Source organism: Aulonocara sp. 'chitande type north' Nkhata Bay, linkage group LG4 (genome assembly GCF_057382095.1).
Source record: "Aulonocara sp. 'chitande type north' Nkhata Bay isolate Kocher_YH1m ecotype deep benthic linkage group LG4, A_spYH_male_GT1.1, whole genome shotgun sequence".
Classification (NCBI taxonomy): domain Eukaryota; kingdom Metazoa; phylum Chordata; class Actinopteri; order Cichliformes; family Cichlidae; genus Aulonocara; species Aulonocara sp. 'chitande type north' Nkhata Bay.
The window spans coordinates 15118734-15134107 of NC_141347.1; the positions used below are offsets into that span (position 1 = coordinate 15118734).

Consider the following 15374-nt stretch of genomic DNA (forward strand, 5'->3'; position numbering starts at 1 on the left):
ATAATAAATATTAATAAATTAAAATAAATAATACTAAACGAGGTAAAAGAAAAAATGCATTTTATTCTTTTATGTGTTATTTGTGGCGTACACAAACAAACATTTTATTTAAAAAAAAACCCCACATGTTACAGATAACAGTAAAAATAAATTGAACTGTAGTGACAATAGTCCTCTTTGGACCAACACATTCAGATTTTAATGGTATATAACATCAGTTATATGTGAAACAAAGTTAGGGCAAACAAATGAAACTGGGAGCAATATATACATATATATAATGATCATTTTAACTTGACTTTTAAATAGGACTAGAGCTGTTTTTGGTTTCAGTGCACAAAACTGGAGAAAACATTATTACAATTCCCCTTTAGACATTTGTCTTTGTTTTCAGTGTGCATTTTGTATGTAAACAACATACACTACGGAACTACTTTATTTAATATTATACTGTAATGGGTTGTACTATGATGAGGATTATCCAATAATAGCTTTTCCATTAGTTGCCAGCACATGAACATAGAGTATACTGTATTTGACATTCATACTGTGTGCAAACACTGATATCTAGTTACATTTTGCTACAGTGCCATCGCTGTAACACCCGTTTTTGATTGTTTTCTCAGCTTTGAAGTGTTAAAAACTGTCACACTGGTTCGAAGTCACTGATCTTGGATGTTGAAAGCCTTCTTAAACTCGCTGTCAAATAACTCCCTCAGTTGGTTGCCGATGGCAAGGATTTCTGGATTTCCCTGAAAAAGAAAAACAGCGATTGTCATTATGTTATTTTCAAAACTTCTGTTCTGTTTAAAAAAGTTGTGTTTGTAATCCTACAGATGTGTCAATGCACCTTTAAGGACCTACAGTAATTGAGGGGAAAAAAACAATGAGCAAACACTTGGCGGTGGTGGGAAGGAAGAACTCCCTTTTAACAGGAAGAGACTTCCAGCAGAACTGAGAATAAAAGACAGTAAGACAAAAGTTTTCTATTTGAGATCCACTGTGAAATTGCAGGTACCCATGAAATTGGTCAGACCAGGACCCCCAGGGACCCAAATGCAGAAGAAGCACTGCATGGAAGCAAAGGTGAAATAGATGGTAGTTGTTTTGATTATGCCTTGTAAAAGCTGAACAAGGCAATTTGACTAAACTTTGAATGGCAGTCAGAAGAAAGTGAAAGCTTAAAGTCCTGAAAACATTTAACAACACAACACACAGAGTCCCAAGTCCCAAAAGAGATACAGAATCACATTTTTTGTCACTATAAGGTGTAATTGAAGTTTCCAAAACTTGCAGTGAATGTAATCTAATTCTTCTTTTTTACATGCAGATGCAAACCTTTTAAAACCATATAAAAAATAAAAACAAGCACTTAATAGACTATTGAGAGCACTGAATGCCATTATCACACTTTCACTAAGAGTTTCTTACCCGGTTGAATGTCGCACAGTTGGCAAAAATAAGCTGGACATCAGAAACAAACTCGCCGACAGTTTGATACTGTTTCTGCTGGAGTTTCTCTGTTACTTTGCCCAGCCACATCGGACTCTTGATAGAAGTGCTGTAGTTTGCCAGCTGTGGGTGAAAGCAGACATCCAGAAAACCAGAGTATTCTAGTCAGAGTTTTACACATATAGTGCTGTGAAAAAGTATTCGCCCCCTTCCTGACTTCTTAGCTTTTTGCAAACTTGGTACACTTACATGCTTTACATCAAAGCTAATTTTAATTTTAGGAAAAGAAAATACAAAATGTTGTTTTTAAACACAGAATTCAGGTTCACTACTGTTCCAAATTTTCAATTTGTGGATAATGATTCTCACAATGGTTTGCTTGAGTCCCAAAGCTTTAAAATTGCTTTGTAACACAGACTGATCAATGTCGATGACTTTGTTTCTCATCCGTTTCTTTAGATCGTAGGATGTTTTGCTTTTTGAGATCATTTTTCCTACTTTTCTCTTTCAGACAAGTTCCATGTAAGTGATTTCTTGATTCAACAGGTCTACCAGCAATTAGTCCTTGGTGCTGCCAGTGAAGCTGAACTGGCTAGTTACCGATTTAACAAGGGAGAGCGGTTACTTTTCACACAGGGCCAGGTAGGTTTGGATTGCTTGTTTGCCTTAATAAATGAAATCATCATTTAAAATCTGCATTTTGCGTTTACTGAGCTTATTGTTGTCTAATATGAAACTCTAACTGATGATCTGAAGTGTGACCAATATGCAAAGGCTAAGATAGCTCACGTTTTCAGTGCACTGCACTTTATTTTCTATGAATGTTTTAAAACTTGATTCTAATGAATAAAAATTGCTTGCTTAAAAAATACTTACATAGCCCATTGGGTCTGGAGAAAACATTTGCTCCTCGTCAGCACTGCGCAGACTCAGGAGGAGATACTGGCATTGCTGTTGATGAAACAACAGAGGGGCAGGTCACAGCAATGTCACAGGGAGACGGGTAGTTAGATGGTTACATGGACAAAGTTGTAGACAGAGAAAATTCTCACCATCATGTGTTGAGATATTTGCTGAGACATCACTGCGTTCACGTCCAGCTGGTCAAGGCAAACGTGATTGGCTCTAAAAACGCAGAATGTGCACAACCAGGGGCTGTCGTCGCTGCACACACATACACACACAGATATATATCAGTCTTAAAAATATAAACCCTTTTGATTGTTGTTTCAATCAGCTATATCACATAAAACAGGTACATTTTAAAAAAGCAGAACGTATGCCAGGATCATATACAGTAGTGTGTAATTCAATACAATATACATGGATAATAGCAGCACAAATGTTGTTTTAGTAGAAACTGTCCACCTGACTTCAGCTAGTACCAGTTTTAATGTGAAGGTGAAAAACATTAAAACAAAAATCAAACGAAATGATGTTAAAATTTAACGCTGAACAAGAATTTAGTTTACAGAACTAGAAGATCTGGAGTAACACTCCACTTATTTGGACTCATGGTACAGGTCAATTTGCAAATGTCCTGTTTTGTTATCTACCAGGTCCAGAAGGAAATATCCTTAGCTCCTTCACTCTCTTTGCCAGCTGGCACCTAACTTTGTCTTTTCATCATAAGACTGTCAGTTTGTTTGGGAAAAAGTACTTCTACTTAAACGACGGAAAAACAATTAAGCAAGTGTGCTATTTTACACTTGCTTAATTGTTAAGAAGTTCACAGACAGCACTGTGCAAAAGTCTTCAGCCACCCCTCATTTAAAAAAAATATTTTTCTGGGAAATAAAGGGAAATAGGGCACGGTGGTTAGCACTGTTGCCGCACAGCAAGAAGGTCCTGAGTTCAATTCCACCATCAGGTCGGAGTCTTTCTGTGTGGAGTTTGCATGTTCTCCCCGTGTTTGCGTGGGATCACTCCGGGTACTCCGGCTTCCTCCCACCGTCCAAAGACATGCAGCTTGTGGGGATAGGTTAATTGGATAATCCAAATTGCCACTAGGTGTGAATGTGAGTGTGAATGGTTGTCTGTCCCTGTGTGTTGGCCCTGCGACAGACTGGCGACCTGTCCAGGGTGTACCCCACCTCTTGCCCTATGACAGCTGGGATAGTCTCCAGCACCCTCTGCGACCCTGAAAAGGATAAGCGGAAGCGAATGGATGGATGGATGGATGGATAAAGGGAAATAGATGCAGAGATTTGGAGAATAATTTTTGACTGTCTTTGATTCGGTTTTCTGTCAAGCTGATCACACACTGCTTCACTAATGTTGAAGTCCGAGCTCTGGGGAGGCCAAGACTGTGTGTGGTGGTTTTGTTTTATGTTTTTTATTCAGGTATGCTTTTACTGCATTGGCAGTGTGTTTGTGATCACTGTCATGCTGAAAAATGATGCTGCTCCTGATGAGATGCTTTCCAGATTCCATCTGACCGTACTTTTTTGTGTTTATAATTCCTCATTTTCACAAGACTCCCAGCACCACTGGATGAACTGCATCCCCAGAGCCTCCACCATGTTTTACATTTAGCTGTAGATGTTCAGTGTTGGACCCTCTCATCCTCCTCCATAAATAAGACAACGATTTGGACCAAAAATATCAATGACATTATTATATAAGACCTTTTGCCACTAAATTTCAATCCAGTTCTTGTGTAAACTGGCATACCTCAGCCTTTCCCCCCATTTTCCCTTTGTTTAGTGTGGATTCTTCAGTAAACCTGGAAAACTGTTGCTCCAGGCCAATTTAAAATATTACAAGAAAGTCTGGTTCATTGAAAGAAAATCATACAGAAATGAGAAGTGGCTCGAGACTTTTGCACAGAGCTGTAGGGATATTCATTAGTGCTGCTTTAAAATGCTGAGTTCAGTTCAGTTGCAGGACTGTATAATGGGAGCATTTCTTTCACCCTGTTAAAGCTGATTAGGTTTCTTTCCTGCCAATGCATTCTGTGTTGATACGACAAATTCATGCAGGTTTAAAATATAAGAGACTCAAACAAAACATACAAAAGGACAAAAGAGAAACAGCTGATTTGAAAAATATTTTTTAAATGGCTGCTCTCCCAGTAAGGCTCACTTCAGAATGATGTCGTCCACATGTGGCAGGTGGCATTTCTGGTGGAAGGATCGTGGGCATTCCTCGCACACTACCAGCTCTTGGTCTTCTTCTTCGTTTTTACAGATGCAACAGTCGTCATCGTTTTTCTCATTCTCCTGGCAACACAGACAATAAATCACAGAAAATCTGTTTGTACACAAAACTGCTCCAAAGCGCCTTTCAGACCCAGGAGATGTAAAATTGCTGACTTCATCAAACGGTAACTTATAACTGCCATCTATAAATTAAGAACACAGCACCGCCACAGCACACATTCACAATAGGTAATCGGCCATGCATGAGGCCATGTTATTACTGTTACTTTTGAGAGGCCACATCTCACGTGTGGTTACAGTAATGCATAATCATAAACACTTTAGTAGATTTCAGCCAGTAGGTGAGATCAGACTTTTACTTATAGCTAAATGAAATAGCTTAAGTACTGTAATGGAGAGTGACGGCTTCATAACAAATTATTTTTCATCTGCGTAGTGACAGTGTAACTGCAGATCTATCTGAAGTGAAGATGAGACTCACTGTCTTTTACTTTTTTATTAATCCTGTAGAATTTAATCCACCTCTGCTGTGCCTTGTTGGTAAATGAGCTCTCTTTCTTTGGAAGCACTCATGGATTGATCTGTAGGTATATAAAAACTCAGAGGAAGGGACTACTGCAATCGGCTGCATCAAGCTTCAGCTCCTATTAAAGTTTTGTCAAAACCAGGATTAGGCTGAATCCATTATTGGTCAGACTCATTAATCTGACCTGTCACAGATTTTTCGTTTAATGCGGTAAAGGCTTTGCCACGTAAAGTCCATTTTTAAGGCCCTTCAGTGTCTGATGGATGTGAAATTGCACAGCAGAGTGAATAATGAAAAATCCAAAGGTATTTTGGAGATGTCCGCGTGCTCCTCTGGTCAGCGTTGGTGCGGAAATGTAGAAAGGTCTTAATTTTTAGACTTTAATCCATTTGCAAGCATTTTTTTACAAAGTTGTGCTCTGTTAAAAGCAACAAGTAAATGTCTGGTCTGACCCACTGAATGTACAGTAAAGTGACCGAGGGCAGAGAATATCCATTAAGTTGCTGTCAGAAAGAGAAGGAGTCCCACTCCTGTATGTGATGTTAGGCTACAAATACAACTAAACTCTAAATTGGGGTTGGAATCGCATATTTCTGCACCAAAACAAGATAACTGAGAGAGGAAAAAAGTTTCTTGTTTGTCGAATTATACTACAGATTTAGAGAGACAGATTTTGTACTATTTAGAAAAAACAGCATTGTGCAAGAAAGTATTTTTCAAACCAGTGTAGCATGAGGAAATGCCACTTGTCTGAAACTTACCAGGTCTTCAGGATCTGGTTTACACAGAGGGCAAGCACACAGAAGGGAATGAATCTTCAAGATCTCTGCCTGAAAGAGACAAAGTAACAATGTATTCATTTTTCAATCATAAGTTCTCACTTTTGGTTTAACAAAGCTTGTAACGCTCATATTGACTAAAGTTGCTCTTGGGTTTACAGGTGAGACACAGTTTCATGCAAAAAAAATTGTTAAGTCCTGTAATTTTTTGGGCACGAGTGGCAACTTCAAAATTATAATTCAAAAAGATCCTACAAAACCAAACTGGCACTGACCCAATTCATTTTTCCTGAATTAGCCCCTAATTGTCTTTATATTCTTTATTATTTGTTCATTCTCTATAGCTGGTGTTAATAGTAACAGAAGAGTCTTTGGTTCTGCTGTACGGTGCTGAAACATTGATGTGCATTTGGTGTGTGCTTAGGGCTAACTGTGGTTGTTCATCAAAATGCCACCACATGTTAGCTTTCTGCATTTGGATAGGGATGGGTATCGTTTAGGTTTTATCCGATACCGGTGCCAAATCGGTACTTTTGAAACGGTGCCGGTGCTCAAACCGGTGCTTAAAGAATGGAGAACACAAAATTGGTCCAAAAACCTCTCATGTTCAGCTGTTTTTTGTAAAAATATAACAATGTTAGCCTTTTCTGCAGCTATGGGGCATATATGGTATCACTCTTGGCTGGAAGCAGTGCTTAAACAATGGAAAAAACACAAACTTTGTCCAAAAACCTCTCATGTTTAACTGTTTTCCACTTTTTCTTTGGTCATTTTAGCCTTTTTAGCCAGGGTGAAGGGAGTATCTGCCATCAAACAAGAAGACAGCCGCATGTAGCTATGATGATGTTTGCTAGTTCACCTTACATGCATTAATGTAATAACGTGGTTAGCCTACTCAACGTAAATTAGCTACTCACGCAGAGAAGAACGGCTGCTGCCATCATCATCCGTCATCATTTCTGCTACACTGGCAGGGCTAGGGGCCAGGACTCTCCTCTTCGTGTTTTTGGGGGATGTTGCATAACAGGCAACCCACCCGCAGTAGATGTGCTCGGTGTGAGGTCTCGCAGCAAGCTATCAAATACGGCGCATTTCTGGGCTTTTAAAAAAAACGCTATGCGTCGCCAGGTGTTTCATCGGATTTGAGGTGTTACCTCCTTTGACAGTATCACAGTATCAGCTTAAAGCACTTGTTGCAGGCTGCTGAGTTTGCATATTTTGCTATGAAGTACAGCCAGACTTTTGACCGCTTCGCCTTGGACATTTTTAATCTGTAGCTCTGCTCTAACAGAACGTACGTACCTGGCCCCGCCTACTATCCTCGGAAACGTAAAATGATTGGCTAGAATCTAAAGTGTATCACAGCTCAGGAAAAAAAAGCACCGAAATAAAGCACCGAAATGTGCGCTGCTTTTCGGTCTGGTTACTACCGTTTATGTCAGAACCGGTGCCATCATGGCACCGGACACCGGTACCCATCCCTACATTTGGATATATATTTTTACCATATTAGCTGCTTGAAGATTGATGACCGCAAATAAATATGAGTCAAAATGTAAAGATTGTAATCTTGAAGTGTAATTTTCCTCCCTCATTCTCACAGAGTACCTCACAAAAGTACCCAAAGGCGTAGAGATAAGTTGCGGTGAACTAGGAACCTGCAGTGTAAACACACCTCCATGAGAGCACTCAGAGGTTTTCCATCCCATCTGATGTCTTTCTTCCAGGAAACATTTGTCGGACCAGATTCCTTACAAAAGTCCACTGGGGTCATCCAGCTTGTCTCAGTACGAATACTCTTGCCAAGTGTCCCTAGAGGGAGAAAAACATTTTGAGAAGAAAGTTCCTACAGCTTAACTAAAATCTTGTACGGAAGCCCCAAATGCAATTTCATTGTTCTCTGACAATGACAATAAATAAATAAATACCAAATACTAAATCTTTCCATTTAATTCAATTCAAAGTAGCATTTAGCAGCACCTGGATGCTACTTATCCTCTTAATTCCAATGGATGTAATCAGAGTGTACTTTGTTTTTTTAAAGAACTGTTTAAACTTTTTCAAATGACTGTATCTGTATCACAGTACATTCTTTTTTTAAGATACCTGATGCAAAACGTTTTTTGTGTAACGTCCCAGCTAAACCACCACATGTAACTTTGAACACTTTGGTGTTGGAAAGACCAGCCTCTGGCTGCTGCACCGTCTGCTCTTCTGCCTCTTCTTCATCTAAAACAGACACGTTATGAAGATAATATGTAACACAACCATGCGTATCTAAAAGAGCTTCCATCATAAATATTACACTGTAGAAACCAGCACCTGTGGTGGGTTCATCACTTGATGAATCCTGGTCTTCCTCGTCATCTTCTTCTTTCTCCGACTCTAAAAAAGAGGATTTTATCCATGAAAACAAGCGGGAAAGAAGCTTGCCTTGCCTGTGCATGTTTGTCTTACACATGTATATTTTAAATTCAGAGTTTTATGAATATAAATATGTGCACGATATTAATAGAATGCCAGAAAAGATTTTAGTGACAATCATTATGCTCAGAGAGAAACTAGAATCACTGCCTCGCGGCTGTATGCCTTCACCCATTAATATTCTTGTTTTTCATTTTGGATCTTAATGGTAGCTGTTCCTCATCCAAGTTGAGGGTCTAAGGAGAAACAATGTTGTTTTCTGTACAGATTGGAAGCTCCTTGAGGCAAATTTCAGTTTTCTGATATAAGGATACAAAAATAAAATTGTTTTGACTTCAGTTCGTTGGGCTTTTCCAGTTCTGCTCTGTTTCTATTATACTGGAGCATAAAGGGGGGAGGGTTATAAATGTCTGCAGTGCCTGCCTGCCTCAATTGATGCCATTAGTTTTAAATGCTTTAATATTTAATGTGAGATAACAGAAGCTCTTGTAGCAGCCAGTGGGAAAGTGGGCTTATATGCTGTTAAGAACACTCACGTTTGATAAAAATCGGTGTTTTTGCAGTAATAGAACAAACCTGTGGTTGCTTCTTCGAGTGAGAACAATCTTTTCTTGGCCTAGCAGCAAAAAAAGAAGCACGTGGCTTAGATTAGAAAAAAATAAAACAAACTAATTTACTTCTGAGTAAGAAATACCCTACCAGTCAAAATCTGGACACACAATTTTCATGTAATGGTTTTTCTTTACTTTTACTACTTTCTACATCATAGATACAAACTGAAGACATCAAATATATGAACCAAGATCAATGGGATTATGTAGCAAAGAAAAAAAAGATATATAACTCTAAATATGATTTCTATTTTAGATTCCTCAAAGTAGCCACCCTTTGCTTTGTTGACAGGATTGCAAACCTTTGGCCTTCTCTCAATGAGCTTCATGATCGAATCACCTGAAATGGTTTTCATTTCACAGGTGTGACTTGTCAGGGTTCATTTGTGGATCAGTTGTGTTGTGCAGAAGTCAGGTTGGTACACAGCTGACAGCCCTCTTTGACAACTGTTAGAATTGATATTATGGCAGTGTCCCCAAAAGCAGTCACAAAAACCATCAAGTGCTACGATGAAAGTTGCTCACATGAGGACCGCCGCAGGAAAGGATGCCCAAGAGTCACCTCTGCTGCTGAGGATAAATTCATCCGAGTCACCAGCATCACAAATTAGAGCGCAGATTAATGCCACACAGAGTTCCAGTAGCAGAGACATCTCTACATCAGCTGTTCAGAGACTGCATTAATCAGGCCTTTATGGTCAAATAGCTGCTAAGAAACCACTACTGAGGAAAATCAACAAGCAGAAGAGATTGTTTGGGCCAAGAAACACAAGGAGTGGACATTAACCAGTGGAAATCTGTGCTTTGGTCCGATGAGTCCAATTTTGGGATCTTTGATTCCACCCGCCATGTCTTTGTGCGATGCAGAAAAGGTGAACGGATGGTCTCTACATGCATGGTTCCCACCTTGAAACATGGAGGAGGTGTGATGGTGTGGGGGGGCTTTGCTGGTGACGCTGTTGAGGATTTATTCAAAATTTAAGACACACTGAACCCGCATAGCTGCTACAGCATCATACAGCGACATGCCATCCCATCTGGTTTGCGTTTAGTTGGACCATAACTTTTTCTTTAACTGGACAATGACCCCAAACACACCTCCAGGATGTGTAAGGGCAATTTGACAAGAATGATGGAGTGCTGCACCAGATGGCCTGGTCTCCACAGTCACCTGACCTAAACCCAATCCAGATGGTTTGGGATGAGATGGAGCGCAGAGTGAAGGCAAAAGGGCCAACAAGCACTCAGCATCTCTGGGAACTCCTTCAAGACTGTTGGAAGACCATTTCAGGTGACGACCTCATGAAGCTCATAGAGAGAATGCCAAGAGTGTGCAAAGCACAAAGATTAAAATAAATTATAAAACAAGCTTTGAGTAATTTCACACTTTTTTGTTTACTACATAATTTCACGTGTTCATTCATAGTTTTCATGCCTTCAGTGAGAATCTGCAATGTAAATAGTCATGAAAATAAAGAAAAACATTAAATGAGAACGTGTGTTCAAACTTTTGAGTGGTAGTATATACATCTGTTTTTACTTTTTTATTTCCTCCTTTGTAGGCCACTGTTTTCAGGTGACCCTCCTGTGAAAAATGACAAAAACAAAATAAGTGAAATTCACACTGGAAACTGCTGGAACATTGATCAAATAAGTTCAGATTTTCTTTTTGACAAACCTTTATAAGCTTTCCCAGCGGCGTCCCCCCACATCGAATGCTCAGCTTCCAGTTCTTGCAGCTCTGCTTTCCTGCAAACCTCTCAAACTCACTTGGAGCAAACCACTGCTTATTAGCCAGAATGCACTTCTCTCCTAAGAGATGCAGAGGAGGAGGAATTCAAAGAAATGTTTTACACACGCAGAGTTTAAATCTCAGTCATAAATGATCTCTTGTTATCTCCCAACTGCCGCTTTTTCTAGCTTGTACATTTTTCTATTATTTCACAGCTGTTGAACAAAGAACATGCAGCTGCAGTAGACTGCAATGCAACAATGAAAAGACTTTGCTTATCTGACCTTTAGCCAGTTTGTCACGTTGTAGCGTTCCCGACATCTGTCCGCACGTCACAGGCAGCTGGGACTTGTAGAGGGGCCAGGTCCAAATTTCACCCTTCTCTCCCTTCTTCATGGGAGGAGCTGAGAAATACAAAATGTTATAAATGCCGATTCAAACATGCTGCAGTGTAGTCAATATACATGTTGTGGCTTTGGAAAAGACATGACCACATTCCCTCAGACATCTTGCAGTGAACGCTGCAGGTGTAGAAGCAAGAAGGGCTGTGGCTATGCTCCAGTTTTATAGAACTGAGTGAGGCCTGTATCCATCTTGGCAGGGAGTCAAACATGTTCCGGTTCATACTGACCACTTGGGAGGTACCTTTCCACGGATTCAGGAGAATGATTGGAAGAACCAGAGTTCCTTTTTTGAAGTTGGTCAACTGAAGGTTAATGTAGAGCTTGATTATTGTGGTATTCTCCACCTGCTATAACACTATTTACTCAGATGGAGTAGAGGAGCTGTAATGGTGTAACTTTGTACAAAACATCAGAGAAGAGACAATTCCACTTCCAACATAAAGAGAAAGTAATGAACATATGACAACTCTATGCAGTCCTGTGAATAACTCGAGCCCACAGTTCATTGAGGTTTGCGGACATTTGTTTATGCACAGCTGTCTTAATTTCCCACCACACCAACATTTCAATCACGTTGAGGTCTGGACTTTGACCAGTCCGTCGCAACACCTTCATGCTCTGCTAGTTTAGCCATTCTGTTGTATATTTGCTGCTGTGGTTGGGATCATTGTCATATTGCATGACCCAGTTTCAGCCAAGCTTTAACTGTCAGACAGATGGTCTCACATTTGACTCGAGGACACTTTGGTATACGAAGGAGTTCATGGTCGACTCAATAATGGCAAAGTCCAGGCCCAGGTCCACCAAATGATCATCCCTTCACCACATACCAACTGTGATTGACAGCTGAGGTGAGTTTTGGTTTTCTCTAAATGTGCATTATGGTCAAACATCTCCATTTGGTCTGATTTGTCCAAATGACATTGTTCCAGAAGTCATGTATTTGTAACCTTTCGAACCTAAGTCATGTTGCCATGTTCTTTTTCAAGAGAAGAGGCTTTGTTTTTGGTTGGGTCTAGCCTGGGGTAGAACCAGGGTACTTTACCCCAGTGAGAGCTGCTAAAGGTTAGAGGATGAGAGATGTCTTTTTAACTGTATAACTCCTGTTGGCATATAGTCACGCTGAGAACAGTAAAGCATAAGTGAGGAGTAACTTACTGAAACATATTTTCTTGGACTTCTTCTGAGCCGAGGTAGACAGGCCTGATGGGCCAGGCTGCTCATCCTCCTCATCACATATGCTCTTGCTATACTTCCTCTTCTTTTTCACTGAGTTTTCTTTCCTCACCTCTTCTTCTGAATGTTCAGTTTTTTCCTTTTCACCGTTGTCTTCCGTTTCAACTTTCTCAGGCAATTGTGTGTCAAAATGGTAAGACCCTGAAATTACATTGAAGTCCAAGAACATAATAAATATCTAATAGAGGCCAAACAACTTCTACAGGTCAATTTCAAAGTCTCAGTACATAGCATGCCCACTTGCTAACAAGGTTTTATATAGTCTAAATTACAACATATTAGCTGTTACAAGATGAGTCTTCACATAGACAGAGGTTCTCTTTGACTGGTTACAAGCCTATCAAATTATTTTTAGTCCTGCAAAGGCATTAATGCCACCACAAAACTCTCATCTTAAAGTAGATGACATATTATTCCTTTCAGATTTCTTTGGCCAATTCTTTGCTTTATCAATTAACTTGTCAGAGACACAAACATACTTATTATAAAGTCATTAAGAGCATCATGAAATAGAAATATCTTACCGTCCATGAGGCTTTTGCGCAGCATTTGCAGTTTGGGGTTGTGGCTCAGGACAGTTTCCTTGAAGGCACACTTCCAGAACAGTTTGATGTGCTCTGACTTTTTTTCCTCGAACCAGTCCAGGATATCATAAAGGCCCTTCTCTTTTTTCTTCATTCGACTCACCTTCTGCACACACAGTAACGAGAAAATTATTATTGAGCTGTTTAGCCTAGGATTCAGTAAGTAAATACCAACATACTGTCGTTTTCACAAAGTGTCTATGATAGTAGATTTAGAAAAAACTGCCCCTATGAAAAAAGTATGATGTTTATGTTTGCCACTCCAATAATGGTGATTGGATTGATTATATGTGATTATTTAGGAGAGGGCGTTTCCTTCTCTGAATAAGCTGCTGTTTTTTGCGTCACAATGGGGACCTATATTTACGTAAGGTGGAGTACTGTGCAAAAATCGTGACCCACCTTTCATTACTTTATATTTTATTTCCAAGGAGACAGTCTTTTTTGTTTTTTTTAACCGGCCTTGATCAATAGTTTCAAAAATTATAAAGTTTTACTTTGGACATTGCCTCCTTTCTTGCCAATTTTCATTCCAGTCCTTGCATCTGACCTTTTTCAGAGGAATGCTTTTATTATTTGTTAAGCCACTTAACACTGACCCATGAATCATTCAAGCATAAAAAAATCCACCTAACTCAAGGGATGAAGCAGAGTTATGTCTGTACACAACAGAAAACTTAGCAAAGAACTCATTTTAAATTGTGCTGTGCAATATGTCCTTAAAAGATTTGACAAAACTGACCAAGTGGAAGAAAATTAAGGAAGCAGTAGGTCTAAAGAACTATCTACAGCAGATGAACCTGAAAAACTGTAGTTTGGAAAAAACATTTCAGTTAGTGGTGTTTGCAATCTTGCCAAAATTGATGGAGTTACTATGGCTTCATTTTTCAGGATGATAATGATCCCGAACACACTGTCAGTGCAGTAAAAGCGTACCTGGATAGAAAAACACACAGTGGAACACTGTTAGTCGTGGATTGGCCTCCCCAGACCCTGGACGTCAATATTATTGATCATCTTGACCGTTATACTCGGTGTATTTCCTTTTATGTTTGCACATTCAAATAAATCTACAAACTTATTTCCCATTTTCTCCGCAAAATTTGGAAAAACGACGCGTGACTTAAGACTTTTCCAGACTACAGATTTTATTTCATTTTAATCTGTTTTTAATAACTGGCTCTGGTTGTGAAAATGCCTTCTTTTTTAGTAAACAGCAGTGTGAGTTACAGGCGAATGTCAATTCGCAGTGTCTTGATGATCCGGTAAGTAAATCCCAAAAAGTTGATTCTGTTCATTCCGTGTTGCTAGTCTCAGTCAGGCAAAGGTAGGCTAAGGCTGAGAAAACCTGCAGTCAGCTGAGACTGAAGAAGTTCAGATAAACAGAATCAGCTTTTTGGGGTCAGTTCGCCGTATTTCCCTTGTTTGAAATCGACGCTTCATGTGTACCAACAACTCTGACGTAATCATGTATCACTTCCGCTGTTCACTTCCCGCTCTCTCATTAACGTCCTATTCAAATAGCACTCGCCTGAAATGACTGTAACGAGGTTGATAACAAATGCGTAACCTTTCCACTTGAGCTCCTCACCTTGAAACGGTCTTCCGAGATCAGGTTGTAATCCTTGAGCTTGCAGAGGAAGATGACCGGGCTTTCCATGCAAGAAATTTCTGTTTTATTGCAGTGTAAAAAGCGCAGCATTTCCTCCAACTCCAGGAAATCCAGCGGATCCATCGATGGTCTGTTCTCCCTACTCTTCTACAAAACTGTGCCAGTTCCCAAGAGATCGCACTCACTTATCACCCCGATGTGATATTAGAGCTGCAGCACAGAAATAAAGCGCTGCATTCGTGGACCTTGTGCCGTTTAACAGGTAACAATAAACTCCTCACAGGTCTCGTCACCCTGCTCCACCGTTTACATGCGCGCACAGTGAAACTCAATCCAAGTTTATGTAAAACAAAAAATCACAATGTTGAGTAGATGCAGACATAAGCGGAAGTTTTCCCTCTACGGGTCAAAGTGTCTGATCTGGGAAATACTGGTTTCTCGGTTCCTCCTCTCAGTGACGTTTGGAAAGTGAAACCTTTTTCTAGCGCTCTTCTGTCGGCTCACCAAAAACTGCAGACCGTGCGCATTTCTGAGATTTATTATCCCCCCTTTAAATTCTAGCCATGCTTATTTTTAAAGTAGACCCGAGACTAACAGTCTGTGGGCGAAACAAATCAAACTCATTCCTGAGCGTCTGACACGAAGAGACAAAAGGGGGATTCATTAAGGTCGCCCACAGTGAGTAACAGTGCGAAATTCAACAGCCTCTTTGATAAAACAATGAGCATTCATGTCGTGGTTGGAAACAGCTCGGCCCAAATATTTTCAGTGCTTTCTGCGCTATGCGCGCTCCCGCTTGGGGCATTATTTCAGCAGGGAGACAGAAATGAGTATAACGTCATAGAGATATGTC

At 39.9% G+C, this 15374-nt stretch overlaps 1 protein-coding gene across 2 annotated transcripts; it reads right to left on the bottom strand.

The window, feature by feature from the left end:
• Nucleotides 1-28: 28 nt before the first annotated feature.
• LOC147332213 (uncharacterized) lies at nt 29-14965 on the bottom strand. 2 transcript variants are annotated; one of them, XM_086288661.1, is made up of 16 exons: nt 14501-14963; nt 12850-13015; nt 12248-12466; nt 10970-11089; nt 10632-10765; nt 10494-10538; nt 8919-8958; nt 8241-8303; nt 8025-8147; nt 7594-7730; nt 5901-5969; nt 4537-4673; nt 2505-2616; nt 2329-2403; nt 1432-1575; nt 30-752 (listed from the first exon to the last, which is right to left on the bottom strand). In XM_086288661.1, the coding sequence occupies exons 1-16, from the start codon at nt 14642-14644 to the stop codon at nt 663-665; spliced, it is 1818 nt and encodes a 605-aa protein (XP_086144787.1). In that variant the 5' UTR covers nt 14645-14963; the 3' UTR covers nt 30-662. The 2 variants fall into 2 exon arrangements, with proteins under 2 accessions (XP_086144786.1, XP_086144787.1); XM_086288660.1 differs by having other exon boundaries at nt 29-752; nt 10494-10765; nt 14501-14965.
• Between the last annotated feature and the right edge of the window lie 409 nt (nt 14966-15374).

What these genes read in the sequence shown, in the direction of transcription:
- LOC147332213 (XM_086288660.1), bottom strand. Translation starts at nt 14,644, where the DNA reads ATGGATCCGCTGGATTTCCTGGAGTTGGAGGAAATGCTGCGCTTTTTA. An exon ending in ACGTGACAAACTGGCTAAAG is followed by an intron (nt 10,766 to 10,969) that starts GTCAGATAAGCA and finishes TGCATCTCTTAG; the next exon opens with GAGAGAAGTGCATTCTGGCT. An exon ending in CTCTGAGTGCTCTCATGGAG is followed by an intron (nt 5,970 to 7,593) that starts GTGTGTTTACAC and finishes TGTCTCTTTCAG; the next exon opens with GCAGAGATCTTGAAGATTCA.